General features: G+C 41.1%; 1 protein-coding gene across 2 annotated transcripts in view; it reads right to left on the reverse strand.

Moving 5' to 3' along the window:
• Positions 1-25,551, reverse strand: part of ltk (leukocyte receptor tyrosine kinase) — a 134,092-nt gene that overhangs the window by 33,693 nt on the left and 74,848 nt on the right. For both annotated transcript variants that reach the window (XM_034159725.1, XM_034159726.1), the window contains exons 5-14: positions 25,203-25,342; positions 15,289-15,423; positions 12,169-12,318; positions 6,827-6,927; positions 6,523-6,683; positions 6,296-6,390; positions 5,744-5,815; positions 5,412-5,586; positions 860-1,010; positions 601-729 (exon numbers count right to left, since the gene is read on the reverse strand). In XM_034159725.1, the coding sequence (XP_034015616.1) occupies positions 601-729; positions 860-1,010; positions 5,412-5,586; positions 5,744-5,815; positions 6,296-6,390; positions 6,523-6,683; positions 6,827-6,927; positions 12,169-12,318; positions 15,289-15,423; positions 25,203-25,342 (1,309 nt within the window). The remainder of the gene's footprint in view (positions 1-600; positions 730-859; positions 1,011-5,411; positions 5,587-5,743; positions 5,816-6,295; positions 6,391-6,522; positions 6,684-6,826; positions 6,928-12,168; positions 12,319-15,288; positions 15,424-25,202; positions 25,343-25,551) is intronic.

A 25,551-nucleotide genomic window follows, 5' to 3' on the forward strand; every position in this document is an offset into this window, starting at 1 on the left:
CTAAAGCTTATAGTTAGGGCTGGATCAGGTGACCCTGAACCATCCCTTAGTTATGCTGCTATAGACTTAGACTGCTGGGGGGTTCCCATGATGCACTGAGTGTTTCTTTCTCTTTTTGCTCTGTATGCACCACTCTGCATTTAATCATTAGTGATTGATCTCTGCTCCCCTCCACAGCATTTTTTCCTGGTTCTCTCCCTCAGCCCCAACCAGTCCCAGCAGAAGACTGCCCCTCCCTGAGCCTGGTTCTGCTGGAGGTTTCTTCCTGTTAAAAGGGAGTTTTTCCTTCCCACTGTCGCCAAGTGCTTGCTCACAGGGGGTCGTTTTGACCGCTGGGGTTTTTCCGTAATTATTGTATGGCTTTTGCTTTACAATATAAAGCACCTTGGGGCAACTGTTTGTTGTGATTTGGCGCTATATAAATAAAATTGATTTGATTTGATTCTGCATCATGTTCAGTGTGTGCACAAAACACAATATTGCGACACATTCACCTCCGAAGAAAAAAAGATTACATTTTTGCCAAAGCTGAAGAAAGTCAGGAAAACAGGGCTCAGAAAATGATTTTGTTGCATTATGGAGTTTTTTTCCCCTCATCACCTTGAAGACATAGGTGGCACCACCGCCTCCACCTCCTCCCCCAGCCCATTGTCCAGCTTCTCCATCCCTGAGATCATCCTCGATCACTGATGATTCTCCCAGGCAGATCTTCTGAGTTTGAGGGTTTCGCTTCACCGCAGGAAGAAGGATAATAAGCAAGCAAGAAACATAAAAAACAAAGACAAACTCATTCATGTCTCCCTTGGTTACAAATCTTCACTCCGGCTTTGCAGCCTATCGTCACTCTCGCCCTACTCACCCCTGGACATGCATCCTCTCCCTGGTGGCCAACCAAGATGTAAAGTATTTCCCCTTTTTCCAGAGGAAATATGGCAGATATGAACACGCCATGGTTGCGTTTGTTGTGGTTTTTGGCTCCTTTTCCTCCTGCAGCACCATAGGCGGAAATCCTGATGGAGATCATTACATGACGAGCGGTGGGTTACATATGGAGACTGAAATAAATTACTTTGTGGCTCTAGCCCTACGGCATATATCACACTGAAACACTTTTCAGTAAATAGCTCCATAAATCAGGAGATCCGGTCACGTGAAGTTTTTCGTATTTGACCTTACTAACAGATATTTTGTATTTACATCAAGAAGGACAGCATCTTGGACAATTTAGCTTCATTAAACCCACACCTTGTAAACCTAATGAACAAATCACACTTATGTGGCTTCAACTCTACACCAGCATGTGTGGTGGGTGTGATAATGAGATCCTAAGACTGTCTCATAAAATACAATAGCACTGTTTGAAGTCTTGCTCTTTCAGGTCATCATCGCCTTTAACCTGAAAGTGCACCAGCACAACGTTAAACTCTCATTTGGGTCCACTTTCTGACGGGGGGAAAGATATTAACAGATAAGAGATAAGATATTCCTTTATCATTCCCATGCAGGGAAATTTGCAGTGTCACAGCAGCAGTGATAACAGAATTGTGCAGTAGGAGGACTAAGGAAAGTGTGTAAATGGGAGACAAACACAAATACCTTGGTATAGCAACCCAAGAGAATGAGAAAGAGAGGTCCTACAGTGCATCTGGAAAGTATTCACAGCGCTTCACTTTTTCCGTAATTTGTTATCTACAGCCTTATTCCAAAATTGAGTCAATTTATTTTTCCTTTGAAATTCTACTCACAACACCCCATAATGACAACATGAAAAAGTTTCTTTTTAATTGCTGCAAATTTATTAAAAATAAAAAAAACTAAGAAATCGCATGCACATAAGTATTTACACCCTTTGCTGAATATTTTGTTGATGCACCTTTGGCCAATTACAGCCTGAAGTCTTCTTGAATATGATGCCACAAGCTTGACACACCTTTTGTGGGCAATTCTGCCCATTCTTCTTTGCAGCAGCTCTCAAGCTCCATCAGGTTGGATGGGGAGTGTCGGTGCACAGCCAATTTCAGATCTCTCCAGAGATGTTCAATCAGATTCAGGTCTGGGCTCTGGCTGGGCCACTCAAGGACATTTGCAGAGTTGTCCTGAAGCCAGTCCTTTGATATCTTGGCTGTGTGCTTAGGGTCATTGTCCCACTAAAAGATGAACCACTGCCCCAGTCTCTGTGGATGTCTCTGTACACTGCTGCATTCATCATTGAATCAATTAAATTCATCAATCCTGACTAGTCTCCCAGTTGCTGCTGCTGAAAAACATCCCCACAGAATGATGCTGCCACCACCATTGAGGCTTTTCAGGTTTCAAATCCCGCAAAACCTTGGAGAGGTCGCTGCGCTGCGAGATCTCAGTAACATTGAGAACTGCATTGAGACGCTCTGATCGGGCTTCACTTTAACCGCTGCACATAGACAACACAATTAACATCAGCACATAAAACTATTTTTATATTGTGCCTAAAACTCTCATGAATATATTCTCTGGGTTTACAGACGTTATTGCGTTTGTTTTATGTAAACATGCAAGAATCACAGTCTGTCTCTCCGTTATTTTCAATGGGAGCTGCTGTGAGCTACAATCGCTTCCTGATCATGTCGTTCTGGGGGAAAGTGAAGTTTTCTCTTTAACGTCTTGATTATTGTTCTTTCCAACACTGTTTGTCCTCTTTGTTCCAGACTAATATATATAATATGTCAAATTTAGTTTGCGTTTATTAAATTCCACGCAGATTAAACGTATCAGACACGGATTATTCGTTATAATTGGTTTAGCAAGTTTTCAGGCTATCATGCAGCAGTCTCTTATTAACGTGATGAAAAGCATAAAAAATGACATTTTTGTAGTATAATATTCATTTACAATTGTGATCATGTGGATTCTCTATGTTGTTTTGACTGCAGCGACTCTCTGGCACGCAAGGGATTATGGGATACATGAAAACCCTGAATGCTTTACTGTAGGGATGGTGCCTGGTTTCCTCCAAACATGACGTCTGGCATTCACGCAAAAAGAGTTCAATCTTTGTCTCATCACACTAGAGAATTTTGTTTCTCATGGACAGAGTCCTTCATGTGCCTTTCGGCAAACTCCAGGTAGGCTTCCATGTGCCTTTTACTAAGAAGTGGCTTCCATCTGGCTGCTCTACCATACAGGCCTGATTGGTAGATTGCTGCAGAGATGGTTGTCCTTCTGGAAGGTTCTCCTCTCTTCACAGAGGAATGCCGGAGCTCTGACAGAGCGACCATCGGGTTCTTGGTCTCCTCCCTGGCTAAGGTCCTTCTCCCCCGATCACTCAGTGTACACAGGCAGCCAGCTCTAGGAAGAGTCCTGGTGCATCCGATCAAATGACCATTTGTCATCCGAACTTCTACCATTTATGGATAATCAAGGCCACTGTGCTCACTGGGACCTTCAAAGCAGCAGAAATGTTTCTGTACTCTCTGGAGACAATCCTGTCTCTGAGGTCTACAGACAATTCCTTTGACTTCATGCTTGGTTTGTGCTCTGACATGCTCTGTCAACTGTGGGACCTTGTATGTAGACAGGTGTGCGCCTTTCCAAATCAACTGAATTTACCCCAGGTGGACTCCAATTAAGATGTAGAAACATCAGGATGTTCAGTAGAAACAGGAGGCACCTGAGCTCAGTTTTGAGCTTCATGGCAAAGGCTGTGAATACTTATGTACATGTGATTTCTTAGTTTGTTTGTTTTTTAATGAATTTGCAAAAATCTTAAAAAAAAAACTTTCTTCAGATTGTCATTATGGGATAATGTCTGTAGAATTTTGAGGGAAAAAAAACAATGTAATCCATTTTGAAATAAGGCTGTAACAAAACAAAATGTGGAAAAAGTGAAGTGCTGTGAATACTTTCCGGACGCCCTGTGTACATTATAAGTGAGACACAGATACAGTACATGCAGCGGGTATGGCAAGTCTAGATTTAATAAACGTATTGCACAGTTTGTTGACCTGAGATATACATACGTAAATACATACACTTACGCACAGCCCCAGCAGACCACTCCAAAGAAGATGGCTGATGCCACCACAAAGATGACTCTGTGGTGCTCTTTAGGAGCTCCCCATGCACTCCAAATGACATCAGTCTCCTCAACATATATAGCCTGCTGTGGCCACGTCACGTATTCCTTCTTCAGTGATGAAGCTACTTCAAATGACAGCATTATTGCTTGGGGTTACAACTAATTAGTATTTCATGCAAGGTCTGGGAGCATGCACTGTTGCTGAGCATTACCCCATCTACCACACCACATAACTGTGCTGAGTCATGGGTAGACAACAGGTTCATTGGTACCTCACCCACTCTAAAAGTAGAAATATACCTGGCACTATCCACAGCCAGATGACACAAGGGCATACCTTTGGCCTTTTCCAGTTGTTGGTGTCCTTAGCATTGAAGCACTTATGAAGTCCAAGGACCCAGCGGCCTGAATGTCACTGCCTTGATAAGTTAATGTTTAAACAAGTTCAACATTTTCAGTGAAGCTCTCAACAAGCCTAAAATTTTCACCAAATACAATAAAAGAAGAAGAGCCCTTATTGCCATTATACAAAACAAAATCTGTCCTCTGCATTTAACTCATCCTAATTACAGTTAGGCACAATACAACCATTAGGAGCAGCAAGCAGCCACAGACCAGTGCCCAGGGACCAATTCTCGATGAGGGCAGAGAAAGGAGCAGGTCCTAAATAAGCATGTGTTTAACTGTGGGAGGAAACCGGAGTGCCTGGAGGAAACTCACAAAGACACGGGAAGAACCTGCAAACTCCACACAGAAAGAACCAGGTGGGAACCAAGGTGCTTCACAAGGGTAAGGTCAACCCCTACCAAGACCCAAGCAGATCAACTTCTGATGGCTAAGTCCAGGAACTCATTATAACCATGACTCTTAGTGTTGATCCAGGACAATAGCAAACCAAGACACTCCAACTCATCACAGAGAGTCCACAAAGTCAAGGTCAGTGAAACTTTCCTCATTGACAAAGGCACACAAGTTGCTGGATTCCATCAACGTACCCAACCATCGAATCCATGCAAGCACTGAACACAGTAGGAGCCAGAATGTGTTCATGACCAATGCCACAATTCACTAAGAAGAAGTCTGACTTTGCTTCCATGCCATGCAAGAGTCACAATATCTGTGCATAGGCTGGTTATGACATTCAGCATCTTTTTGGGGATCTCGCAAAATCAAAGGCTTTGCAAAAATCAATAGAAACTGCTGATATCATCATTCAGTGTATATTCACAAACGTAGGATCCTTTTGATGCACTTTCTCTCTCCTATCTGGGTCATGTGTTTTCTAGCTAATAAATCTAATCCATTAATTGTTCTAGCATGACCATAGCTATATAAAAAATATAAAACTATCACTTACAGGTATCTGTTAGTAGCAGGTACTTTCCACATTTGCACTCCTTTCAAAGGCCCTTCCTTCCCCACGGCAACACTGAGATTCCTGTTCCTGTAAGTATTATCACACTGGGCCTGGGTCGGGCCATGAGGACCACTGGCACCGCATGAGGTAAACCAGTATGTTACCAAAGACATGTCTGGCGGAGAATAAAAATGAGATAAAGACAAGACATAACATGAGCAAGAAAGAACAACTCATTTAGAAATATGCAAGGTCTGCAGTACACTGGAGAACTGAAACACTATTAGGACACGACATCTGTAAGGACTGCGTCTCCCAAATCTCCATGATACCTGAGGCTGAAGGCTCTGGAAGGGGAGTTAAAAAATCTTCAAAGTCTGCAAACGGTATGAGAGAGTTGAGATCTGAGAGCAGAAACAGAGAGCGGCGCATTAAAAAAATACTAACAGACAGACTAAAGTATGTATATGAAAAAAAAAAAACACGAAGAATGAGCAAGATATAAACTAAAAAATATTATCTTTGACTAATTCCTGATTACAACACTATCATGTAGAATTCATCATTGACAAGTCTGCAGTCACAAAACAGATTCATCCATTTATGAATTTCAGTCTTTGTAACATCCTTAAATGTGTTCATGTTTTGCTAAACCTCAAACTTCAGCATGCTGTTACTGTTCCTGGTACATCTCCTAAAATCGGCTGTGCTGAACTTGGAAGCAGTCAAGCCCTCACATCCTTGCGTCAAACTCATAAAAGCCTGAAGGTTTCTTAACTTTCTTAAGCCCCGTGAGACTTCATAAATCCTCTGCAGAGAAACAAACTGTGACGCCCGTGCTGTCTTTTCCAACAGCTCTTGGCGTCGTGCTAGCAGCAGCTCACCTGTGTGGAAGCAAGCGGCTCCAAATGCAATGTCATCAAACGCGACATCAGCGCTAGAGCCTCGTCCCCACAGGGCTGTGATTTTGATGCGGAATCTGCAAAACACGTATCACAAATATGTTCAGATATACTAGCGTACTTGTTATAAGTTCAAACCAAATATAGAAGTACTTCAGTGCCACAGTACATGGCCTGCTTTTCTACCCTCTCATTTTCCTTTATCATACCCACGATGAAGGCCAGTCAGCTGCAGGGCAACATCTTGCCAGTTGTCTGTCCACTGTCCATTTCTCTCCCACACCAGCAATGAGGATTCAGTCCCATTTTCCTCTACAGTCACCATCACCGTACCGTTATACTTTCCAAACAGGTATAGAGAAAATCGGAGCTGAACAGGCAGAAAAATTAACACTAAGTTACAATGACAGATGTGATGATCGTCTGAAATGAGCCAAAGAACAATCTCACAATGAGAAGAAAAAGACGAATCAAATCATTTTAATGCAATATAATATAATATAATATACCAACCTGACAGGCAGTAACAGAGACTGGTGGAGGGAACAAGGGACTCTGAATGGATGCCTCCTGAAGCAAATCATTACCCTTTACTTGCAGGAGCAAGAAGTGCCCTGGAAGAAACATAATTACATATCAGAAAGGTCCAAGGATGTGTAAAAAAAAAAAAGAAATTCATTCACTTGACAAAAGCACCACTCATTACATTCAGGACTAGTTTCATCGAACAATCTGAGTATCTATCAAGGCTGATGCTTTGCACTGTGGGATATATTCAAAAGGGTTTTTTTGTTGTTATTTTTGTTGTTGGAACCTTCAGTGGCACTATGAACTGAGCTAATTTTACATTTAGAATTTGGGCAGGCATGACCGTTTTACAATGTGTCACTTTACTGCAAAATAAAACTAGAAATATTAGCAGAAAACATGACACTGACTGACGTCTGACCATCTATACAAACAAATTAAAGTTTTAAAGTGACCATGTGGCTTTGACATAGACTGTGCATGTTGTACAGACTGTACCCGGCACACATATGACAATCTGATACTGTGGAGACTTTTAAATCACGTTTAAAGACTCATTTGTTTTCCTTGTTTTATCATTAGTTTTATTGTGTGGTGATGTGTTTTTAATTCTTGTGTTCTTTTATGGTTTTAACTTTTTATTGTGCTTCTAAATTTTTAATTCAGTTTTCTCTATTTTTTATTGTGGTGTGTGAAGCACCTTGAGACGATCTCATCGCAAAGTGGCGCTATATAAATTAATACATCTTTAAATTTTGACTGTATATATACCAAGTCATGCACTATTTCGCCATCCACAGATCAACACTCTAGTGCCAGAACATCTAGTTTACATGCTATTCTTGCAATTTCTCTCTGTGGTTGACCTCCTGTGGCTGACCCTTTCTTTTGATAGCGGGCTGTTTCCTTGGATGTTTTTTTGTTTACTGTGTTCTGACTGTCAGCATCATCTCTTGGATAGCCTCTCTGCTTGTTCCCACACAAATTGCCTTCAGTGTGTACCCTGACAGCTCCTTTGTCTGCCTGGATTCTTCATTTGCTGTCACCCTCAAGGACTCTGTGTTTCAGTGGACAACTTTTCTGGTGCTTATTGATCAATGTTTGTCTGCCAGCTGTAAATAAAGGACTCTGATCTTTATTCATCTATGCTATTCTTGGCTCTGGGACCACTAGTTGTGCTAAATCCATTACAGAGACAAATAATGCAATTGGCAAGATGATAATGATGAGTCACTGCACCCTTCACTTAATCTTCCAGTTCAGCCTACTTACTCGTACTTAGTACCACTGCATGTTTAGAAACTAAAACATAGGTGGACTGAAAATCTCCCACACCGTCCACTCATGCATGACAGGAGTTAAAGCTCTGCAGTGGATGTAGCTTTTAAAAACTCTCTGGTAACCACGGAACTCCTTGTGTACTTGTATCGTGCTGAAAAAAGGATTGATGCCATTTCAAGTTGATGTCAATAGCTTTGAAAAATCCAAAGAATGTTTGTGTATCAAGAAGCGGTTTAGAAATATCAGCTCCTGATAAGTATGAAAAACAGAGATAAGTGAGAACAATCAATGGTTATTTCAACATTTGGTGGAGCAGGTTGACTGCTAACTAACGGGTCAGTAGGTTTGATTCATATTTTGGTTGAATGCCAAAGTATTCATGAGCAAAAGACCTAAGCCCAGAAAAATGGTCAACCTTGCGGCACACTTTCCCTACCGACCTCATGTAAACCTCGGGAAAAGAATCCCTTTCAAGAACATGAACCTAAAATTTTGAATGTACATATCTTGGCTCAAGTCCTGTTGAATTGCTAATCATGTCAAATCAAATTATAATCCTCCAAGTGTTCCAAATCTAAAAATCCATAATTAGCAGGAAAGGAAGGACCAAGGATGCCCAGGTCTATGAGAACATCATCTCATAGGGTCCTACCTCACTGGGCTGCGACAGCCTGTGAACATCAATTGCAAGGGAAATTGTGCGACATTCACTGGGTGGCGCTCTTCCCTCACTTCACTCACAGGGTGTTGCCAGTGTCGTACCTGGATTTAGAATTTTTCAAAGTTGGCAAGGCAACAATGCTCTCTCCAGTTTGCTCCCAGAGCCATCGCTACTGTGGTGCGACACTGTGAATGTACTCGTTGTGACTCGTAACGAGAGATTTATGTGTGAACTGTGGGGGGGGCAATGAGACTATAGTGCAGATGATTGGAGAAGAACAGGCACTTCTGGAAAAGGCCAAGCTGTTATCTGCCAGGCTGCAGTTGTAGGACCTCAGGACTCCTGTTTGAGCTTTCTGTACTTATGACTTTAATGTCTTTTTTTTCACCGGGGGGGGGCGTCTACAGGTGCAGAGCACACGGCCCTATGTCGTTTTGTCTTGAGCAGTCTCTGGAAAAGGCCAAGCTGTTATCTGCCAGGCTGCAGTTGTAGGACCTCAGGACTCCTGTTTGAGCTTTCTGTACTTATGACTTTAATGTCTTTTTTTTCACCGGGGGGGGGGCGTCTACAGGTGCAGAGCACACGGCCCTATGTCGTTTTGTCTTGAGCAGTCTCTCTCCCTCTCCTGTTCTCTGTCTCCCCTCTCTTTCTCTCAGTCTCTCTCGCTCTCTTTTTTCTCTCTGAGGACATGCAGTAGGATTTCTTTGATGTGCTCATTGCGAGGGATGCACAAACAAGGACAAAATATGAGACATGCTTTTATTAAAGGCACATACTGCTCATATCCAGCTCCAACAGTGCACATATGTGTCTTTAAACCAGAAAAATCTTTCTGCTAAATGCTGTGCCCTGGAAATGTGATGTCATTTGTCCATCAGAGCCAAGATGCAGGAGGACGCAGGATCCTGTGCCAAATCGACGTGCAGATCCATCTTGGATCTGCTGTGGAGACTCCGAGTGAAAAAGAAAAAAAAAAAAAAAAAAAAAGGGAACAGCCAAAAGAACTTACAATGCTATTGCCAAATAAATCAAATCAAATTAAAGGATGCACACCCCTGGAGTGCTTCTAGACATCGCTGTGTCACAGAGCAGAAGCTGTTCCATCCCGTGAACGATTGCTGTGCATGGATCCGAGAACAAAAGAATCATATAAGCTGTGGATTATATACCAGACATGGAAGATAGGACACTAGATCACCTAGCTGCTCCCGGTGTGTAGTGAGCACCTTGTATGGCAGCATCCTCACATCGGGGTGAATGTGAGGCATTATTTGTAAAGTGCTTTGAGCATCTGATACAGATGGAAAAGCACTATATAAATGCAGTCCATTTATTTTGGAGGGACATCATTCTGCAAGTCGATGAGTGCGCTGCAGGATTTAATATTATTTTACGCTATTTATTATTATTTTATTATTTATTTTATTTTGCTATTACTGGGAACAGTGGGGGAATTTATACAGTTTATTCACATGGATAATAGCAGAATAATAAGAGCTGAACACTTTGTGCACAAACCTGCCATTGGCCACTTCAGTGAGATACTATGACACTGTCGCTCATTTGCGTGTTTGACCGCTAAGTCACATCTCCAACTGCTCACCAACAGTCGGGCCCAGTGAGATAGGACTTACTGCGTTTATCTCAGATATATTGTAGTACATCCCAATTAGAGAAATTTGTAAAAACAAGCATTATGACATTTATATAACCCCTGGCAAAAATTATGGAATCACCGGCCTCAGAGGATGTTCATTCAGTTGTTTAATTTTGTAGAAAAAAAGCAGATCACAGACATGACACAAAACTAAAGTCATTTCAAATGGCAACTTTCTGGCTTTAAGAAACACTATAAGAAATCAAGAAAAAAATATTATGGCAGTCAGTAACGGTTACTTTTTAGACCAAGCAGAGGAAAAAAATATGGAATCACTCAATTCTGAAGAAAAAATTATGGAATCACCCTGTAAATTTTCATCCTCAAAACTAACACCTGCATCAAATCAGATCTGCTCGTTGACATTGACCCTGTGCCATGACATTGACCCTACGTGTCCTCTTGCAAGGAATGTTTTCGTAGTTTTTGCTCTATGGCAAGATGCATTATCATCTTGAAAAATTACTTCATCATCCCCAAACATCCTTTCAATTGTCCAAAATATCAACGTAAACTTGTGCATTTATTGATGATGTAATGACAGCCATCTCCCCAGTGCCTTTACCTGACATGCAGCCCCATATCATCAATGACTGTGGAAATTTACATGTTCTCTTCAGGCAGTCATCTTTATAAATCTCATTGGAACGGCACCAAACAAAAGTTCCAGCATCATCACCTTGCCCAATGCAGGTTCGAGATTCATTTCTTATAGTGTTTCTTAAAGCCAGAAAGTTGCCATTTGAAATGACTTTAGTTTTGTGTCATATCTGTGATCTGCTTTTTTTCTACAAAATTAAACAACTGAATGAACATCCTCCGAGGCCGGTGATTCCATAATTTTTGCCAGGGGTTGTAGAAGTTACAAAAATGAAAATGTGCACTTGGTCAAAATTATAGGGTGCCTTGTATCCCAAAACTACAACTTTTTTTGGTTTGTTTTGAGTGACAATGTGACAAATCCACTTCCTTGTTTTGACTTTTCGCAAAGCACTTCCCTGAGCTCTGAGGCTTGCTGCCCCTTCCATATTCCCAGTGGTGATGCAATCAAGTGGTGCTTAAATGTAATCACACTTCACATCACACTTGCCTCCTCTTGCTTGCCTCTGATAACAGTTTCTTATGGATGTAGGACAAACTATATAACTGGTTTGATTGTTCTAATTGAAAGTGTCTACCATGGATGTCCAGCCCCTTATGAAAGGAGTTATAAGATATTGAGGGGGCAGCTACACAATGGCCAGGATTTGCAGCTTCTTTTGGACACTGGAAAACTTAAGGAGTGCTTTGATAAATGGCTAGTTGAGGTTGTTTGGACATAAGAAGAAACAGTAAAGTCTCAATTCTACAGTAAGTCTAATATCTAACTGATGGGACTACTAAAGCTTTCGTTGTTATGTAGAACATACAGACTGATACTGTTGGTTTCATGTTCAAGTGTTCCTGGAAACTAAATGCAGACTATAAAGTAAAATTGTTCTCAGTATACTGAAAGCAGCTTGTAGCTGTGAGCTCAATATAACACTGTACTGAGGTCTATAAAATCTCGGTTTGAGATGTAAATAAGTTTTGAAACTAAAAAAATATGTGAGTCATGGACTTTGTTAAGCACCCTGTAGTCAACCATAAAATAAACAGATGTGCACATCATCTACTTAAATATCACATAAAATCTAGGTATGAGAATTTGATTATGACTGCTCATGCTATGCAAGCGTGCATGCCAACCTGGTGTGCTGTGCAGCGTGACGCCTTGCATGTCTTCTCTCTGCAGGACCTCGTCTCCAGCAGCTCTTCTCCAGGTGAAGTGCCGATCAGATACAGACCAACCACAGGCATCATGTTCAAACGAGCAGTGGGACCCAAATGGAAGAGCATCTGAACAAAAGCCAGATGGTGTTCAGATTTTAGTCAGTGTAGATTATAGCTTGACAAGTCAATTGCAATGTGGCACAGAGCACAAGATGCAGTACATTTATCCACTTATTAATGTTTTACGCAGGAAAAGTATCACGTGACATCCATCAAAAACCTAAAAATCAGCACATTTCGCTCAGAATCACAGCATCAGTGCATGCAGCCGTGAGCCCCAGCTGCTTTAAGCTGAAAAATAAGAGCTCTCAGAAGGAAAACATCTTTTAGCTTTCTTAAAGGCACCAGATACAACACCTTTGTTGCTGTGTTTAGAATTTGGTAAAAGAACCTTTAACAGAACTGTTTCTCCTCATTCTCAGTCCTTATTAAGACAAATTAAATATTTTTGTTTTCCTTTCATGAGTGCAACGAAATAAAATCAAGAACAGTCTTCAAAACTGGTGCTGGGTAATGTGAATTTTAATAATATATATATATATATATATACACACACACAGTATGGATATTATACTTCTGCTATTCCCGTGGATGAATCCATTGTAATATAGCCAAAATTTCCCCAAATAAAATATATATTTTAGAAAATCTATTAAATGGTCAAATTAATGAAGAATGTAAAAACCCCTAAGTAACAATATTTTAGTTAGTCACAGTATTTATGAAATATGAATTGATAAAATATATATTATTTTGATCACAGCCAATAAATTTGGCTATAACTCATTAAATCATTTGTTGTTTCCTAGAGCAATATTAGGAAACTATGAAGAAACATGTTCCAAGGTCCTACATATGTTCCAGTTGCAGTTGTTCGACTCTGAGATTGACTGGAGATCAACTCTTCTGAGCGTATCCTGCCTCTCGCCCAATGACCGATGAGATAGTCTCCAGCCCCCCGTAACCTTTAACTGGAATAAGCCGGTTTCGAAACTGAATGAATGAATAATATATTAGCACAAACATAAGAGCTATTTTCATAGTGAGCCATTCAAGAAATGGCAACTACTGTGACCCAGCTCTTTCTCCTCAGAGTCAAGACAAGGGGTCTAAACATAAAACGCTTCATCAGGAGGCAGGATGAGAGGCTTTTCACCATCTGTGGGAAGCAAAAAAAAAAAAAAAACAACAAAAAAAACAACAACAAAAAAAAACATCCCTCTCCTGTCATATATTTTGACATCTGTGACAACAAAAGAATGATTTTAAAACAACATAACTCAATTAATATTTGAAGTTGACAATCAAATTACATTATTTCAAGAAGAAAACCGTGAACGTCTAACACTACAACATAATGTCATTTAATTAAAGAGGTCATATTTGAACCCCTTTTCCTGGATGACAAAAATATATATAACTTCATAAAGTAGTCTAATCTTGTTTAGTCAACGAAACTCACTTAGCTGACTAATTCTTTTGTTAGTCGTTGTACAAAGCGCTTAATCAGCTAAAGTTTTGCACTACCCAACTAAAGTTTTTAGCCTGGTACAGAGGAGGCTAATCTTATTTTAGTCAACAAACCTTAAGTGTCTTACATCAAAAAAACGGCGGCTATCATGTACACCCAGTTGATGGAACACTTGAGAGCACCCCTACATTGCTTGTATTCCTCCAAAAGGGGAGCTTCCTCTGCTTTTGGCCGTGGTTGCAGCAGACGACAGTCATGATGTGTTTGTGACAGTTGTCACATTAGCCACCGGGCGTCACTGTTACACTGAGCAGCGTTGTGTGCTGTGTGCACAAAAAGGCTTGACGGAAGTGTAGAAGAACTGCTAGGTTAAGAACTAAGCACGCCGTTCTGCAGTTTGTATGTGTCCATAAATATCAATAAAGCCGGTTAACGAAACAAAAGCTGGGTAGTTCATGACAACAACCAACTTGGAAGTAAACAAAACTGTCACATTTTGGAGGAGTTTCTTGGCAAAGGTGCTGGTGAAGCCATTATGCCCGTGAAAATCATCGACTAATGTAAAATGTTGACAAGTTTAGCCATCAATGTGAAGCGGTGATTAGACGGATAATGTTGGGTGACTAACCGCAGTCGACTAACTAAGTTTAATAGACTAAAAGATGAGACTGCTTTATGAAACTGGGCCCAAGTGTGTTAAAAACAGATGAGACTATATCATCTGACATGGATATTTTGAAGAAAAAAAAAAGACCCAAAAATCTTCACTCAGGCCTCACACTAAAGTTTCCATACAATACTTACTTCAAACATAGTGGATGCTCTTGGCTGCTCGGGTAATCTGGGACCTCCAGTCAAAGGATTAACAATTTATCAAGGATATAAACTTTAATACGGCTAATGCAAATAGATGCAGCCTGCCAGAACCCCTACTTTTGGATTGCTATATGTCTCACTTAAGTCTAAACACACACAGACATATGCACACGCGCATACAGACACATTCCCAAAGCATTATCAAGGCTGATTAGCTGCTGTCACTGTCGTACTATCCATGAGATAATCATCTGGAATATCCATATTGGAACCAAAACACACTTCTCGCATTTTCATCTTTTCCTCTGCGGACAGTTTTTCCCCCCCCCACCTCTGCGGACAGTTCTTGGGCTGCGCGCGCTATGACGTCATTTGTTGATGCATAGCAGGCGGGTATAGCCAGGTACCGTCGACGTAAATCTACGATACCGGCCCAGCAATGCCCCAGTAAAGTGATAATAATATTGAATAACTAATATTTTGCTATATTTTCCAGTATTTCTTTTTCCTTTCTTTTTCTTTTTATTTTTTGAGAACTGTCACATCCGAGGGGGTGGGGTTGATGACGTGAGGGGGCGTCGCCCCCAAACGCCCCCTCGTGGCGCCGGGTCTGACTGCATAAAAACAAACTGCATGAGCCTAAGTGCATTTTTGGGGATTAAGGATTCAAAGATGTTTATTTCACTCTGTCATTAAAGCAGTAGCCTGTTGTGTGTGAGAGAAAAACAAAACAAAACAAAAAACCTCACCACAGATGAAGCCTTCGTCCTCGCCTAAAGGGCAGTCGGTGTGGAAATCGCACACTTGGCTCCGCTCGATGCAGCCGCCGATGTCACACTGAAAAGATTCTTCACATGCTGCATCCAACTCAAAGTTGTTATGACCTGCTTGCCAACAAAACAAAAACTCCACACATCAGTTGACGTATTACTGCAAACAGTGCTGGAGACAAACATCTACTACAGGATTACAAAACCCAGACAAACTGTACAGTAGCAACAGGCAGGCCCATAAGTATATGGGCAGCAACCATTTTTGTAATTGCAACTGTGTCCATCCCCACAACTGAGTTAGAAAGACATGATCAAGATGTGCTTGTCTTGAAGACTTTCAGCTTAAATTCAAAGGGTTTAACTAAAAACATCACATTAAGTATTAAATGGTAATGGGTCTTACTTGTAGAGGTTATAGGGTTCAGCATTTAATCAGGACAAAAAGTAATTTAACTAGAAGCACTCGGAGAGCACAAACCTCCGCCAAGGCCATAGGGTCACTGACGTCACATGGAATACTCTTTGGCAAAGAGACTTATTGCACGTCTACTGTCATGTTTCAGATTCAGTGGTTAAACCCTTAGATCTTCAGCAAATGTGTTTATAAAGAGAAACTGCATGAACTACACAAGTTTTTTTAATTTTCTAATAAGTTTATTCAATGAAGAGAAACAAATGCTAAATTATTCTGTCGTAACTTAATTTTTGTTCAACCTTTGTAACTCGTCTTCATGAAGTTAGATGCAAAAATGTTGAAATTGGCCCTATCCTGCAATGATAAAGAATCCTTAAAAAAAATTACTGGATCCGGATCGTGTTCTGGATTATTACCAAAATGTAATGACTTCTACGTTAGGCCAAGATACACCCCTGGTAAAAATTTAATTGAAATCCGTTGAGGATTTTTTGAGTAATCCTGCTAACAAGCCAACCAACCAACCAACACACAAACAGACGCAACCGACAACATGACCTCCTTGGTGGAGGTAATTATTCTAGGATTAAATTAGAGTGCAAACACAGTCACGGGTTAACCAGCTATGTAATACAATTATATGAACAAAGCTAAGCCCTCAAAATTAGCCACTTCTTGTCGCCATGTATCAGTGAAAATATTGTGCATTGAGATGTTTAGCTTGCCCCATGCAATTAATAATTACACTGTATAGCTATTTCACATGTGACGGTGCTATCTCAAAACTGGTCTGATTAAAATGATTTTTGTCCAGAGTGAAATGTTGAATCCTAAAATATCTAACAAATAAATAAATATGGCCCAGGTTGAAAAAATCTCGAGTACATCTTGAAGGCATTATAAGCATTTCTACACAAACTGCATCCATTTTTAAAAAAGCCATAAGTAATTGGTCAAACTAAATTCTTAATACATTACCATCCTCTGAGTTGTCTTTTAAAAACCTAGTTATAAAAGTGATGATTTTTATTAAAAATAATCCTTATATTAATTCTGTCCAGTTACTTACAGCCTTTGAAAACAGGGGGACTGTGCATAAAGATCATTGTATTTCTGAAACAGTTAAAGCAATATTTTGGTTCAAACTCTTGAATTATAGCTGAAAGTCTTCATTTCAATCCCATTGTGATTGTGTCAATTCTTCATTGTGACAGATTACAGAGGAAAAATTACAAAAAAGCCTCACTGTCCAATTATGTATCTGCCTTAGGCCTCATTCACAAACCGCTGTACCTGCTGCTACGGACAGCCTGCGGGGGAAAAATTTTAATCCCGTGCATGAGATGTGTGTATCGCATGCATGTAGCTCCGTAGAAGGTTGCAGATTACCTGTGGAGACTTTTGGTCCTGCACATGCAAATTCTACAGGTCTAGCGAAAAATCAAGAATGCATATAGCATGTACGTGGCCCAGACTCCCATCGTATGCCTGAACCAAATCAGGAGCACAGCTAGTAGGGGCACTACAATGGCTGTGAAACACAGTCGTCATACAGGTGACGTGCTTCAGAAGTACTACTGTACACAAGTACCTCGCACTTGCCATTTGTGGGCCCCACAAGACAGAAATACATCTCAACTTCCACCCCTATGTGTGGCGTGCTCACAGTGCGTATGACACAAGTGGTAAGACCCTGGGTATATACACTCAACAAAAATATAAACGCAACACTTTTGGTTTTGCTCCCATTTTGTATGAGATGAACTCAAAGATCTAAAACTTTTTCCACATACACAATATCACCATTTCCCTCAAATATTGTTCACAAACCAGTCTAAATCTGTGATAGTGAGCACTTCTCCTTTGCTGAGATAATCCATCCCACCTCACAGGTGTGCCATACCAAGATGCTGATTAGACACCATGATTAGTGCACAGGTGTGCCTTAGACTGCCCACAATAAAAGGCCACTCTGAAAGGTGCAGTTTTGTTTTATTGGGGGGGGTACCAGTCAGTATCTGGTGTGACCACCATTTGCCTCATGCAGTGCAACACATCTCCTTCGCATAGAGTTGATCAGGTTGTCAATTGTGGCCTGTGGAATGTTGGTCCACTCCTCTTCAATGGCTGTGCGAAGTTGCTGGATATTGGCAGGAACTGGTACACGCTGTCGTATACGCCGGTCCAGAGCATCCCAAACATGCTCAATGGGAGACATGTCCGGTGAGTATGCCGGCCATGCAAGAACTGGGACATTTTCAGCTTCCAAGAATTGTGTACAGATCCTTGCAACATGGGGCCGTGCATTATCCTGCTGCAACATGAGGTGATGTTCTTGGATGGCACAACAATGGGCCTCAGGATCTCGTCACGGTATCTCTGTGCATTCAAAATGCCATCAATAAAATGCACCTGTGTTCTTCGTCCATAACAGACGCCTGCCCATACCATAACCCCACCGCCACCATGGGCCACTCGATCCACAACACTGACATCAGAAAACCGCTCACCCACACGACACCACACACGCTGTCTGCCATCTGCCCTGAACAGTGTGAACCGGGATTCATCCGTGAAGAGAACACCTCTCCAACGTGCCACACGCCAGCGAATGTGAGCATTTGCCCACTCAAGTCGGTTACGACGACTAACTGGAGTCAGGTCGAGACCCCGATGAGGACGACGAGCATGCAGATGAGCTTCCCTGAGACGGTTTCTGACAGTTTGTGCAGAAATTCTTTGGTTATGCAAACCGATTGTTTCAGCAGCTGTCTGAGTGGCTGGTCTCAGACGATCTTGGAGGTGAACATGCTGGATGTGGAGGTCCTGGGCTGGTGTGGTTACACGTGGTCTGCGGTTGTGAGGCTGGTTGGATGTACTGCCAAATTCTCTGAAATGCCTTTGGAGACGGCTTATGGTAGAGAAAGGAACATTCAATACACAAGCAACAGCTCTGGTTGACATTCCTGCTGTCAGCATGCCAACTGCACGCTCCCTCAAATCTTGCGACATCTGTGGCATTGTGCTGTGTGATAAAACTGCACCTTTCAGAGTGGCCTTTTATTATGGGCAGTCTAAGGCACACCTGTGCACTAATCATGGTGTCTAATCAGCATCTTGATATGGCACACCTGTGAGGTGGGATGGATTATCTCAGCAAAGGAGAAGTGCTCACTATCACAGATTTAGACTGGTTTGTGAACAATATTTGAGGGAAATGGTGATATTGTGTATGTGGAAAAAGTTTTAGATCTTTGAGTTCATCTCATACAAAATGGGAGCAAAACCAAAAGTGTTGCATTTATATTTTTGTTGAGTGTATATATTGAGGAGATCATGGGGCGATCGTGTAGCGTGTAGCACTAGAGAAGGGAAGAAGAGACCGCCGCCAAGATTATATCCCATAGTACGCACCAGACGTCACCTCCCCCAACCCACCCTATGTAGATGGCAGGGCACACATTACATCTTAGTGCTATAGGTTGATGCAGTATTTTTCCACCATAATGGTAAATCCCCATTTCCAAAACATTATGCGCCCACTTAAAAACAAATAAAATTTATTGCAGTAATTTCAAATTGCAAAACCTCCAAAAAGACTTTGGGTAGAGAGAAAAGGCAATCAAATATGCACAGGCAGTAAACAAGTGAATGCAATGGCAAATGAAATTCATCCAACCAATCAATCGCTACTGCAGAACGTAAACAATGGATAGGCTAGTGACGCACGAGTCTTTTTTTTTTTTCTTTTTAAAGAGGGGAGTTGTGATCAGATGTGATCTCCGCGTTAGTTCTGGAGCACTACACTCTAATGCAGCACAGACCCACAGTGGGAATTTCACTTTCAGCACCTTGGCGCAGCCTCGAGGTTCATGTCCAAAATGATTCTGCATCCTAAAAATTCTGCCGACTATGTTCATTCCCATTGTCAATGCAAATGAGCATAGTCGGCAGAGTCCAACAAATTAGCCAGTTAAGGCTCGCTCCCACTGGGGAATTGAGTATACAAATTTCGGGCGTTCGTTGCCGTCTGCAACAAAATTGGCCAAAAATGACAAATTCCTCAGTATGAATTACAGATATATTAATAATGTATAGCGAATATATGAGAACAATCACGGATGTATGACGCATGTATTGAGGAAACGGATCGGATGCATTGCGATTATCACGGAAGTATTACGGATGTATTGAGAATGCATTATGCACGTGTTGCGGAAACAGCGGTTGTACTGCGCATGTGCGGCATCTGCATTGCGGTCATAAAAGAAGTGCACTCTGGCCTTTCGGCATCACTATTCACACCAACACCACAGCCTCTGGAGCAATTGCTGGACTTGGACAAGTTGATTGGTATGTCGGATGGCAGCAACTATCAAACTATATCTTGGGGATCCATATCTACATCTGTACGTTTCCACAGCTGGACCGGCAAAGACTGGCAAGTATGTCAATTTCTGCCACATTTATATAGTACTTTGGGTTTACATGAAGTGTTTGTTATGCATTCGCAAATTGTCTGCAAATCAGATGCAAAGCAGACGTAATACAAACGCTTTATTTGTGGCCAATCTGTATGCAGTCGCTACAACCTATTTTAGTTCATGATGTGGACGTGATAGGCATGCTATATACCCGTTTTACACACTGTCCCAGTCTGCTGCAAAGCCGCAATACCCCGTCAGTTGCGGATATCAGCGGATAACGGCGGATATACAGCGCATAGATTGAGTATGTATTGCGTATGTAAGGCGGATGTCATCCACAACCAAAATTTTGTGCAGCTCAAAAATCCCGGCAATGGAAAAACGTGCCTCTGCGGATAATTGCAGACGTGTGCGGATGTCAGCCGACTCATACAGGCATGTTTCATGGCTACTGTGGATGTTTACCGAATATAAACCAATTCTGTGCGCAATTCATATGCAAATCTTCCTAAACGCCAGGGGGACGGGGCCTTTAAGTACAATTGGTGTGGGTCCTTCTCCTTCTCGTGTGTGCGTTCCCAGGTCTGCTGGGGGCTCCCCTACCGTTCTGAGGGCGGAGCAGCACATTAGTGTTTTAGCTTTTCCTCGATCCGTGTAAGAGCTTTTGCAGTTTCTCTTAATTCGGTTGTATCTTCTTCAAAGATATCCTCCGTTGTTACTTTCGAGCATTCTTGCCTATTGACTTGCTGGCATTCTTCTAGTATATGTTTTTGAGTTTCCTCCTCAGCATTGCAGAACCTACAGGATACATTGGCATATTTATTCCTATAGTTGCATTTTACTGCCAGCATTCTTGTTCTTGCCATCATGATGCTATGTGCTTCCATCCTGTTTAGTTTGTCCAGGTAGGGTTTCCTTTTTCCTACTTCCAGCGTTTTTACCTTTTCAATATGTTTTACCTTTGATTTGATCTCTCCTTGTTCTTTGATATTCTTCTTTAGCTGTTCACCTATTTTCCTTTTTATATCTCCTTTGCTTGTTTGATTCGTTATCTGCAGTTTTTCCATAATCCTGTTGACTTCCCTTTTCCATGGTTTACTATTGTTGATTATTCTTTTCATTAGGTCTGATCCTACTGTATTTATCCTTTTTTGGAAGTTGACCTTGTTTTTTTGTATTATATGGTCTATATCCCAGAGCCCTGTTTCCACATACATGATTTCTCTCGGTGTTGTTGGTAGTATTAGGAGCCGTTTTAATATACTGTCCAAGATTTGGTTCCTCATTTTCCCCTCCTTTTTTGTTGTTACCACTGACTCTCCTGCATACACAATTATTGGGATTATGCATGATTCCACTAGTTGCCAGATAACTCTCATCTCTATTCCTCTTAGGTCCGGGCTTCCTGCTATTTGTAGGATGGTTTGTAAGGCTCCTTCTGCTTTCTTTTTTGCTTCTTCTATTTGGTCGGCTTGGTTGTTGTTATTGTTGATTATTTTCCCTAGGTACTTGTAATTTACACATTTTTCCAGTTTTTTGGGTCCTATGTAGAAATTTGTATCATCTTTTGGTTTCCCTATCGTCATAACTTTACTTTTTTCTTCCCCAAATTCTATGTGGTACCTATTTGCCAGATCATTTGTAATATTTAGCATTATTTGCATTTCCTTGGCCGTCTCTGCTATGACGGCTATGTCGTCCATCCATAGTAGGCATCCTATTTTTTTTCCTGTACCTGTCTCTATTCCAAGGTTGTTATTCAGGATCTCTTTGCCTATTTCGTCTATTAGTAGTGTGTACATTATGACTGACAGGACTCCTCCTTGTCTAATGCTGTCTTTGATTTGTATTTGTGTTGTAAGTCCATATCTGGTCATTATTGAGGCTTTCAGGCTTTCATTGAGCTCCTTTATTTTTAGCCATATTTTATCTCTTAGTCCATTTTTGTAGAGCGTGTACATCAGAGCATCTGCCCAGGCTTTATCATATGCTTTGGTCACATCCAGGAACATTATGTACTTTGTTTTTTTTGTTGTCAATCAGGTGGTTTAATAGTAAAATATGGTCTGCAGTTCCTATGTTTTCCTTACCACCTCCCTGTAGTTCACTAATTTGTATCAGGGGTTTTATTCTATGATGTAGGATTCTTTCATAAAATTTCCCTATGTTGCTGCTGAGGGTAATTCCCCTTTCATTGGCACATTTGCCTTTTTTTCCTTTACCTTTGTATATACTTACAATGTGGCTGTTCCTCCATTCATCAGGGATTTTGTTTGTATGTGCCGTTTGATTAAACATTGTACAATATATTTTCATAGTGCCATTTGTTGCATTTATGAATATTTCGTTTGGTATGTTGTCTGGTCCCGTTGCCTTTTTCCGTTTTAGTTTCCTCTTTACCCGCAGCATCTCTTCGAGGTCTATTTTTGGTATGTTTTGCGGTCTTAGTTGGTTTGTATCTCTCTCAACCTCTGCCGATATTCTATTGGTCCATGCTTCATACTCCGGTTTACCTTCTCTTGCTCGGTATAGGTCCTCGTAGCAGTTTGCTATGTGGGATTTGATTTCTTCCTCATCAGTGATTTCTCTATTGTCCTGTGTGTTGTAGTTGTATTCTGCCTGTCCCTTCTTGGCTAACTTTTTCCTCATTTTCCGTATCTCATTTCTTGGGTCTCTGCTGGTAATAATTTTGCTCAGGTTCTCTTGAACTTCTTTTTTATATTTTTCATCCGTTGCCTTTCTTAGTTTCTTTTGTGCTTCGTAGTAGCTCTCTAGAGCTTCCTTTTTTCCTCTTTGCCGGCCTTCTGGAAAATTTTCCTTTTCTCTCTCACTTTCTCCCGCAGGCCTTTTGTTTCTGGGTCTTTTCTTTTCTGTTGGCTTATGCTTATTGTTCTCTGTCCTATTGTCTCTTTTAGGGCTTCCTTTATTACTGTTGTGTAATACTGTGTCCTGGGTGTAGAAAAAGGGCTGTTTTGTGCGAACTGATATGGAATGATGGTCTGGATGATGGCGATGCAAACAGCTGTGGTTTGATTTCTAGTCCATTTTAATGTGGCCCCCCCGAATAATATGACGCACAGGTTGAGTCATTTGGATGAAAGGACACTGAATACCTACTGCTTTCATATATTCATCAAGCACCATAAATGTAATCAAAATGTTCCTTTTCATCTGAAACCTTGAAGTGTTTCTCCCGTAATTGCGGAAGAATAGTGACACTGAGCTACAAATACTAATCATTTTTTATGACTCAGAGTTTGATTTTGCCCCGATGAATAAAAAAAAAAAAAAAAAAAAAAAATCTAACACTCACATTGTAAGACATTATTAATGATTATTCTTTGTGTAACACAATTTAAATTGATGCCAGATCATGAACATGGTACTTCAGTGACTACAACCTATATTTAACTCAGCATGAATACCCATCAGTGTTTTTCAACGTCCCCCCATTGAACCATCTCAGTGACATGTGTTTCCCCATATTAAATCGCTCTAATCTGCACTGGGTTTGTGGGTTTTTCAGCACCATGTGCTATAAATACTTTTCACAATATAGACCCTCAGGGACATCTTTCTGTACTAACAAACAATACAAAGCTTTGATCCCAAATTTAATGAGAGAGAAAACCAATAAAATTGCTTCTCAGCACATGACAACATTAGTTATTGAATGTCTTATTTTCAGCAACAACTGTTTATAACAGAGTAGTATTTATTGTTGTTGTACGGGGGGGTTACTACAAAATTGGGGGTGCTCCCACAGAGCTACTATACACCACAAAAGAAACAAGACATTTTATACACCACAAAAAATGTTTCAATATAAAATTTGTACTGTATACAAATACATATATAGAGTATACACACACACACACACACACACACACACACACACACACACACACACACACACACATATATACAGAGTGAGGAAAATAAGTATTTGAACACCCTGCGGTTTTGCAAGTTCTCCCACTTAGAAATCATGGAGGGGTCTGAAATTTTCATCTTAGGTGCATGTCCACTGTGAGAGACAATCTAAAAAAAAAAAAATCTGGAAATCAGAATGTATGATTTTTTAAATAATTTTGTTCTTCCTGAAGTCCATGATGAGTCATTTTGTCTTATGAACATTCAGGGTCAGGTTGTCCTTTGAGCACCAGAGCGACAGTTCCTCCACCTTGGCCCTGTACACTGTTTCGTCTCTGCTCCACTGTGGCGCCAGGGACTATGCGTGTGCAGCTAGGATTTGCTAACAATCAGCAGACAACACTCACAGATGAGGCGGTTGTAGGTGATCTGTGACTGCAGCTCATTCAGCTTGTTTGCAAGGGATCTGGTGTTTGTAAGGAAGACACATGGTAACAGAGGTGAGTGCGGTTGGTTCCTTAGCTGGACTAGCAGGCCTGCCCGGCATCCGCGTTTCTGCTTCCTCTCCCTGCGCTGCCTCCGGCACCTGCTAGGCCCAATAACAAATGACGGGGTGCCCGGCAGTCTCGCTGTTTTTGGTGCAATGTTGTGGGTTTGTGAAAAGGCAGTAGTAATTTCCATTTTGCCTGAAATCCAATGTTTATCAGGTCTTGGAGGCTATAAATGGGGTGACTGTAGCATGCTTCTGTCAGGAGAAGAATAAATAAACTAGAAAACACAAACGGTGCAAGATAACGCTGCGTCTCGACCCGCTGCGTCTGTACACCTCACCATCATATTGGAAGATTAAAAAAAAAAAAAAAAAAATTGTTGAGCTTTCGTACTAGAATGACTGAACCCCCTTTCGTTAGCATTTTAGGCCCAATCACAATGCTGCTACCTTTGCACTACTACTTCGCCCAGATGGGAAGGTATTGGGATTAGACCTAAGTCTCCATATTCACATGGCTGAATCTCGAGAACATAATATGTTGTTAATCAACAAATCCGCAGGTGTTCCCAAATATATTCCCTTTAGAAAACATGAATTTAAAGGTTTTCATTATAAAAAGTGTTGCTAAGGCAGCCACCCAAACTGGTTTAGGTCAACTTGAAGTCCTGAAGCTCTAACTCACCTCCTGAGTCACAGTTTCTGAACTGTAAGGAATCCAGAGCTACAGTGGCGCCCTCTTTTTGACAGAAGGTGTAGCGCAGAGTCACCTGGAATGGCTCATCCATCCGGCCAATCACAGCCTCTAGAACCTCCCACTCATCCCTGTGTTAACCAATCACATATATGTCAATTCCAGAATTACACACATTTCTTCATTTACAATTGCATTATTACAGATGACATGATGGTTGTGTGATCAGTTTGTTTGTGTTACCATTAGTCGAAGGTGTCTATGAAACGTGGTGGAATTCAAGAGATATAAGTTGTTACATTTTAGTAGTGATCAGATTTAAGATGTGAATGATTATTTT

The sequence above is a fragment of the Thalassophryne amazonica genome, chromosome 19, assembly GCF_902500255.1.
Source record: "Thalassophryne amazonica chromosome 19, fThaAma1.1, whole genome shotgun sequence".
Taxonomy (NCBI): Eukaryota; Metazoa; Chordata; class Actinopteri; order Batrachoidiformes; family Batrachoididae; genus Thalassophryne; species Thalassophryne amazonica.